This window comes from Protopterus annectens, chromosome 1.part0, assembly GCF_019279795.1.
Source record: "Protopterus annectens isolate FY-2018-M chromosome 1.part0, PAN1.0, whole genome shotgun sequence".
NCBI lineage: Eukaryota > Metazoa > Chordata > Ceratodontiformes > Protopteridae > Protopterus > Protopterus annectens.
The window spans coordinates 874,898,173-874,922,937 of NC_056725.1; the positions used below are offsets into that span (position 1 = coordinate 874,898,173).

Sequence of the window (24,765 nt, forward strand, 5' to 3'; positions counted from 1 at the left end):
GGGTCATGCTTGATTCCGAAAACACATCAGCAATGTCTAATACAGGAGGTATAGCCAAAGGCCTATGCTGAGGAAGAAGGAAATCCCTAAGCCTCTTTTTTGATTTAGAGAAATCCTGACTCTCCCAATGAAAATGTTCCCTTAAAGTATGCAAGGTTTCTTCAAAAGAATAATCCTCAGGAGGAGATGTAGATGGGATGGATTCTTCTGCATCTGAATCCTCACAGGGTGGTACTGAAAATTCCTGATCAGAAGAAATTGAAACCTGATCTGAAGATTCATAATCAGTGTCTTGCCTAGGCCTCTTAGTGTGGAGGGGGGGTTGGGAACCCCTAATCAAGGTAATGAAGTCCTCAGCCATTTTGATCATCTGTTTTTTAGGCATAGGGGCCTGAGCACGTGGCTCATGCATCAGTTTTTCAGACTTAGAAGTTGTTTTTGCTTTTAAAGCTGGCGTCAGTTTTATATAAAAATGTTGAGGCCTGAAAACACCCTCAGAAGCCGGTGCCTGCTCAGCGGCTATGGACCCATCCAAGGGAGAGACATCCGCGGGTTCAATACTCTGAGAATCTCGCACATGGGTCTCGGTAGAGGCCTGCGACTCAAAAGTAGCAGGTATCAGGGGCTGGCAAAAGCGCCTCTCTGAGTACTGGCGAACCGGCGACTGGCTTAGGAGAAGCTTCGTTGTCGGTTTTGGACCTCGACGGTCTGTCTCTGTCTTTTTTCTTTGCACTTTTTGTGAACTCCGGTAGTCGGATTGCTATCCGACGACATTTCAGGGTAATTAAATCTGGATCCAAAATATTTTGAAGCAAAATATACAGACGCTTAATAGTACATTGGTTAAATCTAGCACAAAACTGACAGCAAGGCATGTTATGATCTGGGCCTAGGCAAGGAATACAGTACAAATGAAAATCCTTATGAGGTATTTGCTTCCCACAAGTAATGCAATTATTAACTTTTACTGACATCGGTAAGGAGAAAGAAAAAGTTTCCCCAGCGGGGTACTTATCTTTAATTGAGGACTTCGGTTCTGAAAGTCGAATGCGAAAATTTCAGGAGTCGGCCGACTGGCACTTGTGAACTGCTTCTGCTTCGGGCACTGCGTGGCAAGAAAGACTGAATAAAATGGCGTCGGTTGCATGTTTTATACCCCTGACAACCTGATGTCATGGAAGAGGAGACAGCAATCGACGTAGGACCCAAGACTTTGTTATTCTGGCCGACTGAGGGCAACCTGCCAGCAGATTACCCAAATGTAATGACTGCAACAGTGAAACATGAAGAACATCAAACTACAAAGAAGAAAAAAGAAAGGAAGGGCATCCAATGGGATACTGATCTGTGAACAGTAACCAGAACAAATTCAGAAGTTGCGTTCAGACTGGCAGCAAAGAATTTCTACGGATTAGCCATCTGTACATTACATATGTAACTTATGGCTTGTGCATAGGATGTGTCTGATGTATGATGCCAGGACAATATAAAGGCACTGGTATGCTGGCCGGACATTAGACTATCCTTGGTATGATATCCCAGGTGAAAAGAATACTGCAACAGTAATAAGAAAGTACATCTACTATTATGGTAAGAGCCCACCTAATACTAAAAAGCTCTGACTAGGACAGAGTCCTGGCTTACTCTCTTGTACCTTTAAATGATTTTCCCCCCAAAGGAAGAGCTAAAGCTAAACATGATAGCCAACATTTAGTGTTTTTAAACATACTCAAGACCAATGAACAATCATACAATGTCATTCTGTATACTTTTATTTTTAGATCATTTCAGTTCTCTTCTGCATACCTTACTTCCCAATCATTTGGGTCCTAATGTGAAGTCAATGTTCCCATGCATTCTATTTAAGACACACATCTTGCCCTTTCCACAATCTAACAAGCTACCTTCCAACTGCTTTATTTCCTTTATTATACCAAATATATCTTCCATTTTTAACCCCCGATTTCCACTTCCTGGTTATTTTTGGCTGCTAACATAACTAAAGTTAATTAGCCCTTATTCTGTCCTGACATTCTAGCCCCCCTACTCTAATTTAACAGCACTGTATCTTTAGTAATGCTCACTTCTTCACTCAGTTAAATGTATCTACTGCAACATATTTCTTTGTACCCTACTTCTTTCTATGCAAGACAATGCTTGCAGTCTTTTCTCTTTTCAGGTTATTATAAAATGCAATGATTTCCACATACTATATTTTATTTTTGTCATTTTTAATGCATTACCCTTCCCCACAATTCCATTCATATGGAACATGTCTTAAGGATATGAAGTACACTACTAGCATTCCTGGGAACACAGGGTATTCACAAGCAAATGACATGGTGTCCTACAGGATGCCTTCTGACAGTAGACCGACCATGAACACTGCTGTGGAGTTCAGCAAGTTTTCTTCAGGAAACTCAGAGAAGAAAGTACTACAGAGGGTAAAGTCTGCTTTTTCCTTAATCAGAGGATATCTCCAAATTTGGGTTTTTCTTTAGGAGTTGAAGGAAAGACAACACCATATTCTTCTCCCATATCCTCCATAATGGATTGTTTTACCCTTTGGAATGCATTTAGTTTGCCTTTTTTTCTTCAAGGAACTCTGACTTAGATGAAAAGGTCAGCCTCTTCATAGTAAGACTTCCTATGTGAAGGGGTAATAGAAGTGCATTCCTTAATGGGAAGGCAGGTGACAAGAGAAAATAAGTGGAGCCTGGAGATACAATGACAGAGGCATTACAGTGAACAGTATTGTAATTTGGGTAGCAGGCCTAGCAAAACTACCAGCTGCTTAGGAAGACACCATGATGCTAGAATTCTAGCAAAATTAACTTAACCAACTGATGTCTGCAAGGCAAGTGCAGGATAAGCAGAGTGCTACATACCAATGTTGTAGTGACACTGGGTCTATAAGTGCCTGGTGAGACAGTGCCAGAACTAGACAACTGAATATAAAATTTTAGAAAAGCAGATGCCAGAGCTAGCATCAGAGGGGCGAGAACCTGTTACAGTGATATCTAAAAGTGTGGCATGAAGGAGCCCATCACCTGATGAGTGTGTGTTGGGATAAAAGGAACATACAGTTACAGTACCAGAGGAAAGGCATATGAGGCCATAATCAATATATTGCAGAGCAGGTAATCTTCTCAACAAAGGAGGATACAGAAGTGCTGGACTCATGGAAAAAATAGGCTGTACAGAAATAAAAAAAACCCGTCAATGGCAGTGGTGGCTGATTCCATTACTGTAACAGGAGGAAGCCTGATGTACTATGCTCCAAATTTTAATTTTATCAACAAAGTGTGAGGAACTCATGCTCATATTTCTGTGCTTTTTAACAAAAATGTTAAAAAGACTTCAACTCTTTCTGTCCTATGTGTTTCAGATTTCACCTATAGACACTGGCCACAATCTGAGTCTGTGGAATAGATCGTCTTAGAAAATAATTTCTCTTTTGCTTGCAACCTCCATTGCTGCCAACCATATGGCCAAGTTGCCACAACTGAAGCCCCTTTACTTCCTTCAGGATAAGAACCAACTGCAGCATTGCCAACCAAGTGTAGCTATTTGGAGATTTCCCTTAGGCTGCCTTGAGATTCACCTGTGTACCACATATGCATTCAGGGAAGGGATAAGCAATGACTGTAGTATAGGACCCATCACTTTCTTCTGCAGATCATGTAGCTCTTCGGGTAATACTTCTCCATCTTTTCTAGTATACATCTGCCATCAGATCCTAGGTCACCACCAGAGAGTCAATGGCAGGAAAGCACACTAAGAGACACCTCTCAAAGTCCTGACAGAGGCAATCAGTAATGCCTATTCACTTCTCTGTCACCCTGACATCTCCTGAGGTGCACAATGGTTGTAACCTGGGCCAGGGACAGCTGCCTCAATGTCCAGGCTCCATCTCTATGAACCACTGAGTTTTGTGGTAGAAGTCCAGAATCTGGAGCAGCTTATGTAAAAAAAAAAAATTCTAAGTCTTTCTTCTCTGGATTTGAGACGTAATCAAGCTTTAAAGCCGTAACTGAAAACAAAGCATATTCAGCATATAGGTGGTATTCTCTTTCCAAAGACAAATTTGATAGAAATATAGGTGGTAACTATAAAGAGAAGTGGCCTCATGACCAACAGTCATGAAAGAAACATGGTAAAAACATTTACAAAAATGGCAAAAATCCTGTAGAATGTATCAAACAGTATTTTGACGAAAGGAAATAAAATGGAAATTTTTCAGAACAAAACAATTTTTCATGAAAAATGCCTCAACATTTGCTAAAAGTGGCTTGTTGTTTGAACATTTGTGGTGGAAAAGAACTAGTACGACAGAAGAAAGGAGCAGATTGAGTTGTGGCAGGGATTGCAGGCTGAAAAAGTGCTATGTGCTAAGACAAACTATGGCATAAATTGCATCCGTTTCTATGAAGATTCATGTAAAACATCACATTTTTTTTCAAATAGTGCATAGTGTGGTCCTCTCACCACCCAATCCAGAAGAACAAAGACCTAGGGTTCTGTTCTCATATTCTTTGGCTTGGTATCCCGTTTGCTGAGGGCAAAGTCATGAAACTAAATGCAAACTGTGTGTTCCACCTTTTACGCAGAAGCAATCATAGCATGTAATGAACATCATTGGGTTAACGCCAGACAGTCTTCAGTGAATTACTGCTAGATCCCAGATAGTAAGAACACTATGAAAGGTTAGAAAAAACACAAGAGATCCAAGTACCAATCTTGCAAGAATACTAGCTATTGATCCTAAAAAAAGATACTTTCAAATCAACTATTTCTCTAGCAAGTCAACATATCTGAGCATCTTAAAGTGCAGAAAGTAGAGTTTAAAATATTTCTCCTTAGTTGACAAAGGAGTCTTCTTAACCACCTCATTCAATTTACTGATCAAGCAGCATTTTAGGAATGACTTTCTAAAACTACAGTGTACTATGAAAACACTGGATGACATGAGCATTAGAAATTGAATGGTACCACTAATACCTCTTTTATTGAGAACAACCTGGGCCTGAACATGGATACTGCTAGCATACAAAGAAAAAACAAAACAACACACACTTATACATAATATCTTTATTCTGAATTGCATACAACACAATCATAACTTTCCTTAAATTTATGGCATTTGATTATTCAGTGAAATTTTGTTCTTCATGACTGGCTGAATAAACGTGATGTCACAAAATGGTTCAACTAAATACCCTTGCATTCCTGTTAATTGTCCGTAATGCTAATGGTGCTTATGGAACATCATGTCTTGTATGTTAAATATTTTTTTTAATTTGCTCACAATTAGTAAAAATATTTATTAACGAATGGCACACATTATGGCATAATTAATATATTATATATTCTGATTAGTGCAAAGCATGGCAATGAAGGACATTATTTTTTAGATTTAAAAAGGCATTAAAATAATGGAATATGGCATATAAACTTCTGAAGGAAGAGCATGAAGGTGTAAGTAATGGAACATATCTTCGCATCAGTCTACAGTAACGTTAGTATTTATGAGGTACAAAGTTCTCACTCAGTTTAGGCTCATATTCAAAGTTGTCTGCAGAAATTCACTGTCAAATATAAAATCATTTGTCTGGATGTAGAGACTGCTACCAGTTCTAGTGTTGCTTTATGACAATAGAAACCACTTGAACTAATATTCCAGAATTGCTGAAGTATCAGTGAAAGGCTCCTTTACAAGAAAATGAATGTGTCACATACCCACAGCTGACAGTAATAATGATGCACAAAAAGCAAACACAAAACAGTAATGTAGGTGCAACTGTTTGCATCTCTGTACAAATTAATACAAAAGGCAAGGGGGGAGGCAAACTACAGAAGAAAATAAAACAACTGCAACAGAACCATTGCACACATCAGCTAACTAGTATCGACCCCTTCTTGATGGATTGATGTTGCATATAGGTTAAAGCTGTCTGCTGGAAGCCATGAACCAATCAAAAAGAATAACAAAGAACATAACCCAGGTTGTGCTTGCTACATGCAAATTGTAAGACCAACAACTGTAAGTAGCTACTTGATTAAAGCAAGCAGCTATTATTAAAGGAAGGAGAATCATGAGCATGACAGTAAAACAAAATACATACCACAATACCAGGATTAGCAATCAAAAGGAGCCAAACTGAACATCTGTAGCAATAGCTCCAGTTATGGAGTCATTTCTAATTAACCCTAATGTGTTAACATTGCCGGAGATAGTTATTCTCTATTCTTATTTTCTGGTTGTAGCCCAGATAATGAGGCCAATGATTACTGCCGCTAGTACAAGTACCACAATCAAGATACAGATCTTCTTTCTGGATTTACTCTGCAAGGAGAAAAGAAAAATAAATCAGAGTGAATACTTGCAAAACCCTCCCAATAAACTCTGGCTCCAAAATTTGAAAAGGTGAATGAACACATTTGTCTGTTTTCTCAAAAAAAAAAAAAAAAAAAAAAGAAGTACACTACACAGCAAGGAAAGATGAGCTGCAAAACATGTTGGTAAAAAACTGACTACTCATTATAACAAGCAAAGACAATTTTTCATTTCTAAATTAGTGTTTTACTGACATTTTTCCCCCTCATTTCAATGGGTTCCCACAGTGGAGTTTTATGAGTTAGAAATAAAATGAATGTCTTTTCTATACGTTTTAATGACCTTGTTCTTGCTTGGCCTTCCTTTCCATCCATGGAGCTCTACGACTATCTACTAGACCTAGCCTTTGCTCTCAATCAAGAGGCTCCAGTATACACAGCCCCCAAAGCCATCCCCTTGAGGTGGGAATACAGCTTTCCTTTCTATTTTTTTCCAGCTCCCCAACCTCACTCCCAAAATCAAGTTAGCACTGACATAATTTGAAGACACTGTCCCTATGCCAATGGGCTAGTCTCATGGCAAAGTAAAGTACAGTTGTGTACACTTACCATAAATGTAGATGTTCGAGTATATTCTCTGTTGCAGTCATCACATTTGGGTTATCTGCTTGCAGGAAGCCCTCAGTCGGCCTGATTATCAAAGTCTTGGGTCCTGCGTTGGTTGCTGTCTCATCTTCCATGACGTCAGGTAGTCAGGAGTATAAAGCATGCAGCTAACGCCATTACATCAGTTTTTCTTGCCCCAGATGTCAGGTGCCCCCATAATGGGAAGCAATTATATACAAGGCTACACCCTCCAACAAAAAGCAAATACACCAGAAAGCTTTAAACATAGTAAACAAGGATAGAGGTATATAATCAATAAAAGTCAGGGGGCTGGAGGGAGGGTAAACAGGACTGCAACAGTGAATACACTCGAACATCTACATTTATGGTAAGTCTACACAACTGTACTATGTTCTTTGTGTTTCACTGTTGCAATCAACACATGTGGGTAGATTCCCAAAGCTAAGGAAGGGAGGAGACAATTAGATAGCATTAGGACCAGTTATAAGGCCCTGCAAGACTGCAGTGGCAAAGCCAGCTCTGGATTTAAAAATAAATTGGCAAGTGGTAATGCTTAGGTATGTACAGAACTCCAGGTAGCAGCTTCTAGGATGTCCCTGGTAGGGACACCTCTGAGAAAGGCTGTAGAGGTAGATGCAGCCCTGGTGGAATGAGGTCTTAACCCCTTGTGAGGTAGGTTTTCCATGGTGCTTATAGCAGAAATGAATGCAATGGCCTATCCACTTAAAAATGGTTTGCTTTGAAATGGCCTTCCACTCCGCCCCTGCAGCAAATGCAACCAGCAGCTGTTCAGATTTCCTGAGAGGCTTAGCCCTGTCCAAGTAAAATCTAAGTTGTCTGTGTACATCCAAGGAGTGCAGTAGTTGTTCCCCTTTGTTCTGTGGATTAATAAATAAGGTTGGCAAATGAACGGACTGATTAAGGGCCACATTGGATACCACCTTGGGCATAAAGGATTGGACCTGAGGATTACGCTGTCCGCATGAAAGATGATGAAAGGCTCCACTGCCATGAGGGACTGTAATTCAGAAACCCTTCTTGCTGAAGTGATGGCTAAAAGGAAGGCTGTTTTCCAAGAAAGGAATTTCAATTCTGCATTTGCAGCTGGCTCAAATGGAGGTAGAGTGAGCTTTTCCAATACAAGGTTAAGGTCCCAGGCTGGAGTAGGGGCTCTCCTGGGTGGTCTTAAATTTTTGGCTCCTCTGGGGAATTGCTTCAGTACTGGATGAAAAAAGAGGGGTGGCTCTGTATTATAATGTGCTGAAACTGCCGAGGCATGAATTTTGATGGAAGAAAAGGAAATGCACTTGTGAAGCATCTCAGTTAAGTACTGAAGAATGTGTGGTAAATTGGGCACTGTTGTGCCCATCCCCTGAGTTTGGCTCCAGGTACAGAATCTTTTCCATTTTTCAGCATAGGATTTTCTAGTACTAGGCCTCCTTGCCTCCAGAATGACATCCATCAGTTGCTTACTGACAGATGGTTCATAGGTAACAGAGAGATCAGGTAATTAGCCAGGCTTCAAAGTTCAGGGTTTGAAGCTGTGGGTGCAGAATCTGGCCCTCCTGCTGGGACAGCAGGGCGGGGGTCTGAGGCAGGTGCCATGGTTCCAGCAGTGCCACACTAGCACTTTGGAGAGGAGAGGCAGAGGGGGAAAGGCATAAATGGATAGGTTTTTCCAGGTGAAGGACCTGGCATCCACTTTCCAAGCTTGTCTGTGGGGGGTTCTTGTGCAGAATTTGCCCAATTGGTAGTCCTGAGGGGAGGCAAACAGGTCTATCTCTGGGCTCCCCCATTTGTTTCTCAAAATGTTGAATATCTTTGGTTCCAGTTTCCACTTGTGTGGGTCCATGAAATTTCTGCTTAGATCATCTGCCAGTGTATTTTGCTTGCCTGGCAGGAACTGAGCTTGTAGGTGCACTTGGTAGCTCAAGGCTGTGTTCCACAGAGCCATGGCTAGTCGGCAGAGAGGATATGAGTGGGGTTCCACCCTGCTTGCTTATGTACCACATAACAGTGGCGTTGTCCGTCTTTACCAATAATTGTCCTGGAAAAATATGGTCCTTGAAGGCTGTCAGAGCATTCTGTACAGCTAACATTTCTTTTTGATTGATATGCAGGTGCATTTGACTCGGGTTCCATTTGCCCTGAATGCACTGCTCTGCCAAGTGAGCCCCCCCATGCATATCCTGATGCGTCTGTTGTTAGAGTTTGGGCGGCAGGGGGTAGAGTGAATGCCAGTCCCTTGTTGTGGTGGCAGGCCTCTGCCCACTAAAGAAACTCTGTCTTTAGAATCATTGACTCTAGGTCCTGAGAATGTTGACACCATAGGTTTTTTAGATACCATTGTAGTTCCTCATATGTAGTCTTGCATACGGTATTAGTAGAATGCAAGAGGCCATGAACCCCAGGGCTTGCAGTATTTTCCTTGCGGATAGCTGGGTCTTTCTGGTCAGTAGTTTGAAGCAGGCTGTCAAATAAACTTGTTTCTCTGGTGTGAGGTAGGCCATCTGGAAAGTTGTATTCAAGCTTGTTCCCCAGGAATACAGTTTGTTGGCAGGGTACTAGATGTGATTTCTTTTCATTTATGGTGTACCCCAGCGAAGTTAATAATTTCTTTACAAATGCCAGATGATTTAATAGTATGTCCTAGCTTTCTGCCTGAATTAGACAATCGTCCAGGTATGGGTATATTTGACTATTTCTTTGCCTGCAAAATGCAATGACTGGAGCTAGACATTTTGTGAATACCCTGGGTGCAGTAGATAAGCCAAAGGGCAGGGCAGAGAACTGATAGTGCATGTAGCCTGCTCTGAAGTGTAGGTATCTTCTGCAAGATTCCCCGATTGGGATGTGCAGGTAGGTTTCCTTTAAATCCAGTGTTGCCAACCAGGCGTTGTTGCCTAGCATGGGAAGCAGCTGATGAAGAGTTAGCATTTTGAATTTTGGGATTACCAAAAACATGTTTAGGATAGACAGGTCCAGGACAGGACACCAGGAATTGTCTTTTCTGGGAACCAGGAAAAGTCTTGAGTAAAAACCTTGCCCCATTCTTCTTCTGGGATAGGTTGAATAGCCTTGATGCTTAGAAGAGAGAGAACCTGCTTTTGAGCCTCTGCCCACTGATCTGGGGGTAGGTCTGGCCAACCATTTGGGGTTGGTAAGGAGTGGAAGTGGAATCTGTATCCTTGAGAAACTATATTTAAAACCCATTTGTCTTGGGTAATGAGCTCCCAGTTTTTTGCATGCAAGGCAAACTTTCCCCCTAAAGGAAGAGTCAGTTGAGCAGGGCTTGGAAGGTTTAAAGTTAAGTCATTGTAACAGTTTACCATAGGAGGGTGTCTTATTACTTCCAGCTTTGGAAGTGGGAGCCCCCCACTGCTTAGGCCTTTGAGTACCTTGAGACTGAAGACTGAAGCCTGGATGGTCTGCTGTTTCTGGGTTTCGACTGAGAAGGCCTAGAAGAGGCAGGAAAGGACCAATTCTTAGAAGGCCAGTGCCTACTAAATCTGGGAGGCTGTACTTGCAGCAAATCTTCAACAGTTTGCATAGATTTAGCTATTTCCTCCATCTTTTTAAGTACTTCTTCTGCTTGATTGCCAAACAGGTGGTCTTGGTTTAAGGGAGCATCCAGTAATTTAGCTTTAGCATGATCTGGTAAAGTTTGCTCCTTAAGCCAAGCATGCCTTCTAAGCACAGACCCAGTGACAGCAGCCCTGCAAGATGCCTCTAATGAATCAAAACCACACTGCAAAGTATGTTTTCCAACTTGTTCAGCAGAATGCATTAAATCCTGCAGTTCTTTATTACCAGCACAGTCAGGAATCAACATAATTTTCTGTTTAAGCAATCTAATAATATGCTGCTGATACTTTAACATATGAAACTGGCAGTTTAAGGCCCCAATGGCCAAAGTTGCAGAAGTGTAAACCTTCTTACCCCATCTGTCCAGGGCCCTGGAATCTCTATCAGAGGGGGTAGGGTTTTTGGCAGTAGTAGCCTTAATGCCTTTGGGTCCCTGTGAAATGGTCTCAGGATCTGCAGTAGGATTCTTAAAGAGGAACTTGTGAGAGTCAGGTACTCTGTAATACCGGTCAGGTTTTCTGGGAGCCGGGGGTAAAGTGTCAGGGGCCAGGCTAGATTCCAAGAAGGCGTCATCTACAATGTCCAGTACAGGAGGGATAGCTAAAGGCCTGTGTTGCAGTAGGAGTAAGAATTCCCTAAGCCTCTTTTTGGAGTCAGAGTAATCCTGGCTTTCCAAGCGGAAATGCTCCCTAAGAGTATGCAAAGTTTCATCAAAAGATAAATCCTCTGGAGGGGAAGCAGAGGGAATGGAGTCCTCTGCTTCAGAATCCTCACAGGAAGATAAGGGCAACTCTTGGTAATCAGAAAAAACAGAAATTTCAGAACCCTGATCAGAAGAATCAGAAGGAAAATCAGTTCTAGGTCTCTTAGAGGGAGAAGGGTGGCTTCCCCTGATTAGAGTAATAAGGTCTTTAGCCATTCTTATCATTTGTTTTTTAGGCATAGGGGCCTGACCATGTGGTCTGGGCATTGGTTTTCTAGTCATGGATCGAGATTTAGGCCTTGAAGAAGAAGATGGCGTTGGTTTAATATGCAAGTCAGTAGGCCTGAATACACCCTCAGAAGCCGGTGCCTGCACAGCGGCTCCGGACCCATCCAAGGTAGAGACATCCGCAGGTTCCACAGTCAAAGAAGCATCTCGTGGCATACCGGACTCCGAATGGGTCTCAGTAGAGGCCTGCGAATCTGAAGTAGCAGGTATCAGGGGCTGTGAAAGTGCCTCACTGAGTACCGGCGAACTGGCGACTAGCTTAATGGAAGCGTCGTCGGCAGCTTTGGACCTATGTGGCCTGTCTCTGTCTATCTTTGCGTTTTTTCGCAATGTCGGTAGTCTGGTGGCTTACTGAAGCCACTTCTGGATAATTGAACTGAGTACCAAAATATTTAGATGCAAAAATGAACTGACGACGAATAGTTTGAGGTTTGAATAAGGCACAAAACCAACAGCGAGGGACGTCGTGGTCTGGGCCTAAGCAAGGAATGCAGTATGAATGAAAATCTTTAAGAGGTATTTGCTTTCCACAAAAAATACAATTGTTAACTTTTATTGACATTGGTTTAGAGCAAGAAAAAGTTTCCCCAACAGGGTACTTAGCTTTGTTGAAGACTTCAGATCTGAAACTCGAAAATGAAAATTTCAGGAGTCGGCCGACCAGCACTTGCGAACTGCTTGGCTTCGGGCATCACCCGGCAAAAAAGACTGATGTAATGGCATTGGCTGCATGCTTTATACCCCTGACTACCTGACATCATGGAAGATGAGACAGCAACCAATGCAGGACCCAAGACTTTGATAATCAGGCTGACTGAGGGCTACCTGCAAGCAGATAACCCAAATGTGATGACTGCAACAGTGAAACATGAACATCTTTAGTTTTGCTTCTTTTAAAGATCATGAAATTTAGCTTTCCTTTTATTTCTTTTAAAAAAGATTGATAGCACAAGCTATGACATTAAATGTGGTGACACACGAATAGAAAAAAAGAGGGTAAAATGTGAACATTACCTGTTTCTGAGCTTGTAACTTGCCCTATACTACTTGACAGGTTCAATGGAGGAAAGGAACCACATGGAAAGCTCCAACAAGCACTGGTTATAGTTCTGTATCTGTAAGTTCTGGTGTGAGAGAGTCCATTTTCCACTACAAAATGGGCTATGGCTGACTGGGAAACTGCAAAGTGAAAGACTGGACTGAAAGATACTAATACCAAATACTTGCACTCCCCACTTTCTTCCCTGAAAAAGTATATGTACCACTGAGTTTGAAAGGAACTTACATGTGGCCTGTTTATCCCACTTCAATGAGTTATGAGCCTGTAACACCATAGGACAAATGTCGAGTGATGCTGGTATTTTTCTTAAAACAGCAGCTCAATGAGTCAAGTTCTTAAAACAACAGCTCACTGAGTGCAAGAGTTGCCACAGTCAAGTAGGAACAATACCTAGTATGTTGTCGTTTTCCCTGGATTGTAGCAGAACATCTAAGTCTGTTTAGTAGGTATTAATGCTCAAGTGAACATATTAGTTTGGCCATTTTTAGTAAAAAAAATTCACACATACCATTTCCACCAAAAGAACACCTTCCTTTTACATGTTTAACCTGCTAAGGGAGAAATTATGCATATTTGATGAAAAGTGGAATTATTTAACTACAGATGGCACATATAGCTTCCCCTAACAGGTACATTTACTATGAACAAAATTGTTCATATCTGTGGCACACTGGGATTTAAAGGTACAAATGGCATAGCAAACTCAGAGGGACAGTACACTCACATCACTACTGTGAAGAAGCATCTAAAAGATATAGAGAGTCAGTAATTAGGAGTTGCTGTTAAATTTATAGAATGCTAAAAGAACAGATAAAAAGTAAAAAAGGCAAGAACATCTGCTGTCTTAACATGGTTATACTAAATTTATCCTCAAACTACAGAACGGTGTTCACTGGCTCATAAATTACAAGAGAAGGAAACAAGTCCAGAAGATGCATTAAACTCCGCTTCTCCAGCATGTTTCCCCATCTGTGTCCTCCTCTTTATCAACAAGACAGAGCAGTGACAGCATTTCCACCATCCCAAAGCCTGCAGCCTGGAAGCTGCTATGCACATCTGCCTAAGCACGAGGGACAAAAGACTACTCTAGATCAAAACTCAACAGAATTCCTATACAAAGAAAGCAACTTAGAAAGCAGCGTCACTTTACAGCAAAATGTAAAAAGATTAATGAGGAGTGTGTGCAACATTTTTAAATGTTAGCAGCCAAAATATGAAAAACACAAAGATAAATCTGATGCTAATACTTCTGCCTAACTGTTCAAGGAAATGTTGGGACCAGAAGGACCTGGTTATATACATGCACCTTGGTGCCATAAAATCTTAGAAATATAGCAAAGGACGTCTTGAACATCAGGCAAGATCCCATATATCTAAAAGAAAAGCTTGAGACAGCAACACACTGTTGTGCTGATGATGGACTGGTCCATATCAGTTCTTGTGAATTACTGGGTCAGTGGAATATAAAAATCAGTTATTTGCAGAAGTTGCCCATCTTCAACAGGAAGCCAGCACAACTTTGGTACCACTAGGTAAAAATGTGTTAATGCCAGACAAATGGTATGATCAAAAAGGTGACATCAAGAAAATATGCCAGCATGAACAGAAAGGAGAAGGTTCTACAAACTACCTAGAATATCTAAAGGTTGTCTCAGGGAGAAAGATACGGAAAACATTGTGACCACAATAGTTTTTGTTTAAAGTCACTTCCCTGACGTTCAGGAGATCAAAGAGATATTTAGCCACTACTAGTCACTGTGCAGATTACTGTGAAAGAAGTAACAGTTTAGTGGCACTACAAACACAGCACCCAAGATAAAGAAAGGAATGCAGGAGAGGGTCACAGGTGGTTGAAGAGGAAAGATGAGTGACAGGTAACAATACAGGCCAACCCAAAAAAGGGAAACTAACACAGGTTAAAATAACAACTTACTGCTATTCTGAAACCTTGGACAGAGGAAGCCCCACAGCCTTATCCATTCTCCTCTCCAACCTACAGATGATTACCCAAACTAGGTCCCCACCTTTAAAAAACTCCTACTGGATATATAGAGACAGCCTGATACAAGGTGACACTGTCTGTAATCCACTTTGCTCATTTTATTAATCTTAACTCTATGTGAATTGTACCATTAACAATTGTTTGGCTGATACTGCTGCCACCTCTTCTAGCTTAAAAGTTCAGTATTTTCAAAATGTTCTCATGTCAACCGGAGTACTAATGCAGTAGTTATTTTAACCAAGCTGTTCTACATTCTGTAATTTCAGTAACCTCTTCGACGCTCCTTCATCCATCCAGTACACTCTTCTACTCAGCCTGCCCTTTCCTGTTCATCTTTTGGGATGAAAGTTACTTTATAGATTAGAATGTGCCATCTACTGTCAACTCTAATAGTTAATTTGGATGCCCCTGTTGAAAATTAACTTTCTGCTTTAGCTGTCTTGAGAGAGTAACCCCAGAATGGATGAAAATGCAATTCTTTGTGAATTCTTCCTTGTCTTTTGTCATAAAAGGCTAGGCAAGTACATACAGCTTGTACACTCACGTTGCAAATATATCCCAACAAGCCTTTGGAAGTAAGTTAACACTTTTCATGCCCAGAGGTGGAAAAGATAAATGTGTCCTGTCCTCTATTCTTCAGTACAGTAACAGCAAAAGGTTTACTGCACATAAGCAATGCCCTTAGAACAGCCCCATTTTAAATGTCAAAAAAAACAAGAAAGGCTATATATCAAACAGTATAAAAACTTAGAGCTGTAAATAAGACATTTTACCTGCTTGTCTCCAATTCCATGACTATCCTTTCTTGCCTGTTGTCTCTGTCATGCTTCTTCACAGTTGCTGATTTAAGTTTACTTTTCTTAATCCTTACTCATGCAGTTAAAAGGTACCCGCTTGCCTTTACTACAAAGGGACAGCAGTACACCTGAACCAAGTTAATTCAATGCTATGGTGAAGTCTTCATCACTATCTTCTCATCCGTAAGCAAGGACTTGAACTACCTTGTCTCATAGTGCTCTGCTCTTGATTAGTATGAAAATGCTTTGTCTCCATTCCTAAAAACAGGTAAAAGGATGTTCTTTATATACTCACTTCCCTTGCCCAAGAATGATAATGCAACAGGCCAAGGCAATCATGTTTGTCCCAGATTCAGTCCTGGAGCCATGAAATCCATGTTGAAAACTATAGCCTTTTTCTGACTTACAAATGGAAATTATCCTTCTTCAAACTAACTACTACCTCCCAAATGAAAATCTCTTTAGACTGGCTTAACACTGCTAGATTCTAGGTTGCAGCTTTACTCTAAAGCCTCTTCAACAGTGAATTCACCTTGACACTACAAAACCCTTACCATGATTACAAGGCTGGAAAAGCAAACCTTGTTTACTTCTCCTGCACTTGGACTACAGCAAGCCATTTAAATGTTTTGTCATGAAAATGACCAATCTGCCCCATGAGTTCATAGCCAATCCACAGAGATAGTCATTATCCTGCTGCTTTTACGATGGTCCCACAACTTGACGCAGTTACTGTGGGACAACCCCATGACGGAGGACAACTGCAGCAGTGGTTACTATGCAGCAACCACAGAAATCACTTGTAAAGTGGCATCCTCTCACTGTTGCTGTATCACATTGAGTTGTTACCCTTGGTTAAAGACAAAAACATGTTAGTCTAGCCCAGTATTTATAAATATGAGATTTTACTGCTATCTGCAGTAAACAGACTTAACTGATTATCTTAGGATTAATCCTAATCTTCCTTTGCACACACCAGTTGAAGAGTAACACAACTGCATTTTAACAACAGCTCATCTGATGTTTGTCTATTTTCTTACTTTAAAGCATTTCTATTCTTGTACAGATCTCTGGAAATGTTCCACTGGGACTCCACTGAAAAGGGACAACTTGCTCAGTCAGAACACCCTGGCTAACAAATGCAAGTAACTAACTAAATAAATAATGCAAGCTCCAAAAGTCTGTAAATTTGGATAAAGAGGATGGATATAAATGGATGGTGTCTTAACATGAAAGTTTAAAACCGAACACTGAGAAATCAGAACAGTAGAATAAAAGCCTCAGCCATGGGACTAGCAGTCTCTTAAAAAAGATTTCCTGGAACGATTTAATACATTTCAATTTTTTTTTACCTTGATAGGTTCATTATGAAAATTACTAGAAAAGTGAAGAACAGCCTTAGAGTAAAGCAAAACAAAATGCTTTTGAAATGCTTAAACAAAAAGTGTCTATACTGTACTGCGTTGATGTGAATAAGTCAATAACTTTGCATGTAGATGCTAGCCAGAACTGAACTGGTGCAATGATTCTGCAAAAAGAAAAATCAGTTGCATTTGGACCCAAAGCCTTTCCAAAATTACAGAAAAAGTATGCTAGGATAAAAACAGAGCTATCTGTTCCAGCACGTTTGTGATGAGATTCCATGAGTACATTTATGGGGGGGGGAGAGCATTGTTGGACACATATTACAGGTCATTCTAAAGGACATTTAGGAAGTCAAACAGCATCACCTAGACTGCAGAGAACACTGCTGCAGTCACAAGAAAGTAAAAAAGACCCTCTCAGAAATGAACTATAAGATAAATTCATAACTCTGAAATTTGTATGAATGAACAGAAGCTTAAATAGTTTCAACAGTGTACTGAGAAAGTACAGTTTTGTACCTGCCATAAATGTGGATGTTCGAGTGTTGACACTGCTGCAGTCATCACACTTGGGTTATCCTGCCGTCAGGCGGTCCCGCAGTCGGCCAGAGTTCCAAAGTCTTGGTCCAGCGTCGGTTGCTGTCGCTTCTTCCCTGATATCAGTGCGCCAGGGGTATATAATATGCATCCGACGCCATTTTCTTCAGTTTTTTTTGCCCCAGATGTCAGGTGCCCCCAAGTAGGTAGGCAATACATATTGCTAATCCAAAATAAACATATAAAATAAAAACAATACCTTCAGTTACCAGCAAATACACCCTAAAGGTTGTATAGGATAGAAAGGTATAAGTCCAGCTAGTTCAGAGGGGATGGAGGGAGGGTAACCTGGACTGCAGCAGTGTGAACACTCGAGCATCTACATTTATGGTAGGTACAAAACTGTACTATGTTCATCGTGTTACACTGCTGCAGTCATCACACTTGGGTTGAATCCCAAAGCTAAGGTTGGGTGGCTGGTCTATAAAGAGTTAGGATTGGCTATGAGGCCCTGCAGAACTGCAGTGGCAAATCCTGCTCTGGATTTAGAGTAAAGAGGCAGGTGATCATGCTTGGTGAAGGTGTGCACTGAACTCCAAGTTGCAGCCTCCAAACTTTCCTTGGTAGGTACTCATCTGAGAAAGGCTGTTGAAGTGGCTGTTGCCCTGGTGGAATGAGGCCTAATGTTATTAGGGACTGATTTTCCATGCTGTGTGTAGCAGTACCGAATACTATGTCCTATCCTTTTGGATATAGTCTGCTTTGAGATAGCCTTGCCTTGTGATCCTGCAGCATATGCTACAAACAGCTTTTCCTGAAAGCTTTTGTTTTGTCCAAGTAGAAGTGCAGCTCTCTGTGTATGTCCAAAGAGTGCAGAAGTTTCTTCCCTTTATTTTGGGGGTTTGGATAAAAAGTTGGCAAATAGATGGTTTGGTTAAGAGCCACACTAGATACCACCTTTGGCATGAAGGTAGGGTTTGTCCTTAAAGATACTCTGTCCTGATGAAAAAATTATAAAAGGTTCGACTGCCATTAATGCCTGTAGCTCTGAGACTCTGTGCTGAAGTTACTGCCAGGAGCAGAGCTGTTTTCCATGATAAAAATTTTAGATTGGCTGTATTGGCTGGCTCAAAAGGTGGTAGGGTCAGTTTTTCCAAAACGAAATTGAGGTCCCAAGTTGGTGTTGGTGCTCTCCGGGGCGGTCTTATGTTTTTAGCCCCTCTGAGGTACTGCTTTAGTAAGGGATGAGAGAATAAAGGAGGATCCCTGTTGTAATGTGCAGAAATGGCAGAGGCATGGATCTTAATTGATGAAAAGGATAGGCCTCTGTCAGGCATCTCAAAGTATTGTAAAATCTGAGGAATGTTTGGAACAAGAGAGTCAAGGCTGTGAGCCTGGTTCCAGGCGCAGAATCTCTTCCATTTTTCTGAGTAAGCTTTCCTGGTGCTAGGCCTCCTGGCCTCCAAAATGATATCCATAACAGCTTTAGAGAGAGGTGTTGCCTGTTTGACTAAAGTATCTGCCATGCAGCCAGGTTTAGGGTTTTGAGCTGACCGTGCAGGATCTGATTGTTTTGTTGAGTCAGAAGGTGTGGAATTTGGGGCAAAATCCATGGTGGGCCCTGAGCCAAGCTCCTTCGGATTGTGTACTAGTGCTGGCGTGGCCAGTCTGGAGCAATCAGGATCATCTGTGGTTTTTCTTGTCTGGCTTTTAGGAGTACCTTTGAAAGGAGAGGCAGTGGTGGGAAGGCATAGACTTTTAGGTTTTTCCAGCTGAACAGAAGAACATCCACTTTCCATGCTTGTTTGTGATAAGTCCTTGTGCAGAATTTTTGTAGTTGGCAATTCAGTGGGGAGGCAAAAAGATCTATGTCTGGGCATCCCCATTTTTGTGTTGTCATGCTGAAGATTTGTGGATTCAATTTCCATTCGTGAGGGTCCATGATATCTGCTTAGGTCGTCTGCCAGATTATTTTTCTTTCCTGGCAGGAATTGTGCTTGCAGGTGAACTTGGTATGTTAGAGCTGTGTTCCACAAGGTCATGGCTTGCCTGCATAGGGGATAAGAGTGAGTGCCCCCTTGCTTGTTTATGTACCACATTACTGTGGTGTTGTCTGTCTTTAGTAATAGTTGTCCTGGATGTAGAAGGTCCTTGAAAGCTGTTAGGGCATTTTGAACAGCCAACATCTCTTTTTGATTGATGTGAAGATGCATCTGGTCTGTGGTCCACTTGCCCTGAATGCATTTTCCTGCCATGTGTGCTCCCCAGGCGTAACCCGAAGCATCTGTTGTTAGACTTTGCCTGGCTGTGGGTAGGGTAAAAGGCTGACCCTTGTTTAGGTGACATGCCTGTGCCCACCATTGAAACTCCTGTTGTAGGCAGGGAATCATTGGAATTACTGCTTCTAAACTGTGAGAGTATTGAGTCCAAACACTTTTTAGGTACCACTGTAATTTCCTCATATGCAGTCTGACATACGGTATTAGCAGTATGCAGGATGCCATGAATCCCATGGCCTGCAGAATTTTTCTTGCAGGGAGATGGGACTTTTTTGCCAGTAATTGAAAATATTGAGTTAGTTGAAGTTGTTTGTCTGGCGTGAGGTAAGTCATCTGGGCCGTTGTATTTAAGCTGGCACCCAGGAATATAATCTGTTGTGATGGCACTAGTTTTGACTTCTTTTCATTTACTGTGTACCCTAGAGAAATTAGCAACTTTTTCACAAATGCCAGATGCTGTAGAAGAATGTCCTTTGTCTCTGCTTGAATGAGGCAGTCATCCAGGTATGGATATATTTGAATTCCTTTTTGTCTGCAAAATGCAATTACTGGTGCCAGGCACTTTGTGAAGACCCTGGACATAGTAGATAAGCCAAAGGGCAATGCAGAGAATTAGTAGTGCATTGTACCAGCTTTGAATCTGAGGTATCTTCTGCAATTTTGTCTGATTGGGACATGCAGGTATGCCTTTTTGAGGTCCAGAGTAACAAGCCAAGCCTTCTTGCCCAGCAAGGGTAAAAGCTGCTGTAATGTCAACATTTTGAATGTCGGAATATCCAGGTAAGTATTCAGAACTGAAAGGAACAGTATGGGCCCTCCAGGCTTTGTCCTTTTTGGGGACCAGGAAGAGTCTTAAGTAAAATCCTTGTTCTTGTTCCTGTTGTGGTACTTTTTGTATAGCTCTCATGTCCATGAGGGCTGAAATTTGTTTTTGTGCCTCTGCCCATTGATTTTGTGGCAGGTCTGGCATTCCTTTTAGCTTTGGTAAAGTATGAAAGTGGAATCTGTAACCTTGAGACACAATATTCAGGACCCATTTGTCTTGGGTGATTGTTTGCCAGTTTTGAGAAAAAAGTGTTAGTTTTCCCCCTAAGGGGGCTTCCAAAAGGGACGTGCTTGGCGTACGCAGAGGAAAGTCATTGTGACTGTTTCCTGTAAGGTTGAGACTTGTCCTCACCTCCTTTAGGGGTTGAGGTGCCCCACTGTCGTTATCTGTTTGAGCATTGGGGTTGAGATCTGCCTCTAGGGCGTCTGTATCTGCCTCTCTGTGGCCTGTCTGACACTGGAAAGGACTAATTCTTTGTTGGCCAATTTCTGCTAAATCGAGGTGGCTGTACCTGTAAGAAATCCTTGACTGTTTGCATAGATTTAGCTTTATCCTCCATTTTAACACCTTTTCTGCCTTAACAACAAACAAGGTGTCGTGCTGTAAAGGAGCATCCAATAATTTTGCCTTAACATGATCAGGTAAACTCTGTTCTTTTAACCAAGCATATCTTTGAATAACAGAACCTGTAACTGCGGCTCTACAAGAGGCCTCTAAAGAATCAAAACCACATTGCAGAGTATGTTTTCCACCTGTTCAACTGCATGCAATAAATCCTGCATTTCTTTACAATCAGGAGCTTCTGAGCTTGCAAGCATTTTCTGTTTTAACTGAGCCATTAAATATTGTTGGTACTTAAGCATATGAAACTGGCAATTTAAAGCTCTTACTGCTAAAGTTGCAGACGTGTATACTTTCTTCCCCCATCTATCCAAAGCTCTGGAATCTCTGTCAGAGGGTACTGGATTTTTTGCAATGGAAGCCTTAACCCCTTTTGGACCCTGGGAAATAGTTTCTGGATCAGCAGAAGGGTTTTTGTAAAGAAACTTGTGATAGTCAGGGACTCTATAATACCTACCTGGCTTGGCTGGAGCAGGGGGCAGAGAGTCAGGAGATAAGCTGGATTCAGAGAACACATCATCTACAATATCTAGCACAGGTGGAATAGCCAGGGGCCTGTGCTGAGAGGAAATCCCCGAGCCTTTTCTTGGATTCTGAGTAATCCTGACTTTCACAATGGAAATGCTCCCTCATGGTATGCAAAGTTTCCCCAAAAGAATAATCCTCAGGAGGAGAGGCTAAAGGGATAGATTCCTCAGCATCAGAGTCCTCATAGGTGGGTAGAGAGTATCCCTGGTCTGAAAGGAATCAGAGGAAATGGAAACCTGATCAGAGAAGTCATAGTCTGTATCCTGCCTAGGCCTTTTCTCAGGAGGGGGATGGGAACCCCTGATTAGAGTAATGAGGTCTTCAGCCATTTTAAGCATTTGTTTCTTAGGCATGGAGGACTGTCCAGGAGAATGCTGTACTTGTTTCTTTGTCTTTAATGGTGCCTTTGTCTTGGCTGTTGTTTTAATGGTAAGTTGTGAAGGTCTGAAAACACCCTCAGAAGCAGATGCTAGCCCAGCAGCTCTGGACCCATCTGAGGGATTAGTTTCCTTAGGTCCAATACCTTGAGTTTCCAGAGGCCTAGATGTCTCCACGTGGGAGTCAGAAGCGGCCTGTGGCTCTGAGATAGCAGGTGTCAGGGGCTGCAAAAGCGCCTCACTGAAAACCAGCGAACCGGCGACTGGCCTAGAAGAGGTTTCGTCAGTTTTGGACCTCAGATGCCCGTCCTTATCCTTGTCTTTGCTTTTTTCGGTATTGAGGTCGTCGGCTGATCCGACTGCATGGTATAATTGAACCTTCGGCCAAAGTAGTGTAAAGCAAAATCAAAACGCCTTTTTATAGTGCGTTTGTTAAATCTAGCACAAAACCGACAACTAGTGACGTTGTGATCAGGGCCTAGGCATGGAATACAGTAAGAGTGGAAGTCCTTATGAGGTATTTGCTTCCACAAGAAATACAATTATTAACTTTTTCTGACATCGGTCTGAGGCAAGAAAAAGGTTTCCCCAATGGGGTACTTAGCTTTATTGAAGACTTCGGAACTGAAATTTGACTTCGAAAATCTCAGGAGTCTGCCAACCGGCACTTTGGAACTGCTTCTGCTTCGGGCACAGCGCGGCAAGAAAGACTGAAGAAAATGGTGTCGGATGCATATTATATACCCCTGGCGCATTGACGTCAGGGAAGAAGTGACAGCAACCGATGCTGGACCAAGACTTTGGAACTCTGGCCAACTGCGGGACCGCCTGACAGCAGGATAACCCAAGTGTGATGACTGCAGCAGTGTAACATTAGTCGAATTGCATGGGTTTTGAGAAATGTCCACTGTAGGATGGCCTAAACAAAAATCTGTTGCGAGTTAAGTGACATTAGTTTCACAGAATGCTTAACGTTCAAAGGCTGACAAATTATCAAACCCTAATCAGCTAAAGAAAGAATTAAGAATATATAAATCACACAATACGACTGTGATGTGTAAAAAAAGATCTTATGTTATGGTGGCCAATAACGTCAGTACAAACAGATCAACAAGTTCAATGTCATCCAGTTTGTAATGCTTACTGTAATGATAATCCAAAGGAAGTGATTATTTATTCAGCTATATGAAGGATACGAATTAATGTAAAGATATATTTCTTTCAATTCTATAATTGAGCATACAGTATGTGTATAAGAAGTTTGTAGAAACTGCAAAGCTGACAGACAATACATGCGAGGGGAAGACAGTGCACACCACCTACCTTGACCTAGCCAAGGCCTTCAACACTATTCCCCACTCAGGAATAATAGATAAACTCTCCCAGCTAGGCATCAACCCCTGTGTTACAAGATAGATAGCTAACAGGCTCACTGATAGAACCCACTCAGTCAAAATAGGGCAGGACACCTCTAGTAGTAGACCTGTATTGAGCGTCTTGGGGCGTCTGCTGTTTGGGATATACTTTCCTGAGGTGCAAGCCAAAACCAGTGACCTGTGGCTGACGACTGCAAGCTGGGTGCTGTCTTAAATTCACCTAGTGGTGTGAACATCCTCCAAGAGGGCCTTACCCAAACTAATAACTGGTGCCAGAAGTATGGCCTCAAACTGAATGCCAAGAAATGCATCATTATCCCCTTTGGGGAAAATGGCATCCCCACTAATTATCACATTAATAACAATGTACTATCTATGCTATCAGTTATGAGGGACCTGGGCACCTAGATTGATAGCAACCTGACTTTTTGACCACCGCATTGCCTCCGTTGTATGAGAGGCCTTCTACATGGCCCACCTCATAAATAAGGGTATTTCATCCAGGAACAAGGAGGTCATAACAACCCTGTACTCCTCCCTTATCAGATCTATTATAGAGTACTATGCCACCTTTGGCATACACCTTGCCAAGCAGATGCAGCAGCTGGAGAGACCACAGAGGTTCCTGACCAGGAAAATTCAGGGTCTCAAACGCCTATCCTATACAGATAGGCTGAAAGTCCTGTCCTTCTACTCAGTCTCATACAGACTGCTCAGAGGTGACCCTTGTCTGGCATACAAAGCTATCTCAGACCCAGCCTTAATGGAGGTGCTGCGTATCCATAAGTCAAACTCCACTTGCGCAACCTGAGCGTGACACACCAACCTGGTCTGTAACATTAATAGAACTTGTCGGTGGGATAGATTTGTGCCTGAAAGATTCCCCCATCTATGGAAAAGACTTCCTCTCCATGTCAAGCAGAGTACCTCTCTAGACCTCTTTAAGCGGAACTTGGACAACTGGACGGGAAACAGAAAATACACCCCTGGGATCTCATATGTGTCCCTGCTGGACAGGTGAAACAGGTGCTGACTTTGTGGGAACATGGGCGAAATTCTTGACTAGGCTTATAAGGGCCTCTGGGCTAATAGCCTAGTATCACCCTATGAACCTATGCAGCAATCTCCTTATGCTTTAAAGGCAATGTTTTCAAGGCACAGTATTCCTGAAGTAACGTCTGTTAACCTTCCATATTAGGCAAATATGAAATTAAACAGATTTTCACTGCAATGGGAATTTACTGTAGACCAGTGTCCTCTAGTTCTAACTACCCAAAGTTGATCAGTCCGATTGTAGGGACTACAACTACTGAACACAGTAATTCAAGAAGAAAAAATAACAGGAACTGATACTATGATACTCTTGTAACATTATTGGAACAAAGAAATAATTGTAAGAGTGCAAAGATTTTCAACAGCACAATTACTAATAGGTAGTTGAATAAAATAAAGTTTTGCC

The 24,765-nt window shown here is 41.8% G+C and overlaps 1 protein-coding gene across 5 annotated transcripts in view; it reads right to left on the reverse strand.

Moving 5' to 3' along the window:
• Positions 1–5,076: 5,076 nt before the first annotated feature.
• The window catches only part of STX7 (syntaxin 7), a 900,235-nt gene continuing 880,546 nt past the window's right edge, over positions 5,077–24,765 (reverse strand). For all 5 annotated transcript variants that reach the window (XM_044063754.1, XM_044063764.1, XM_044063774.1 and 2 more), the window contains one exon: positions 5,077–6,346. In XM_044063754.1, the coding sequence (XP_043919689.1) occupies positions 6,251–6,346 (96 nt within the window). In that variant the 3' untranslated portion in view covers positions 5,077–6,250. The remainder of the gene's footprint in view (positions 6,347–24,765) is intronic.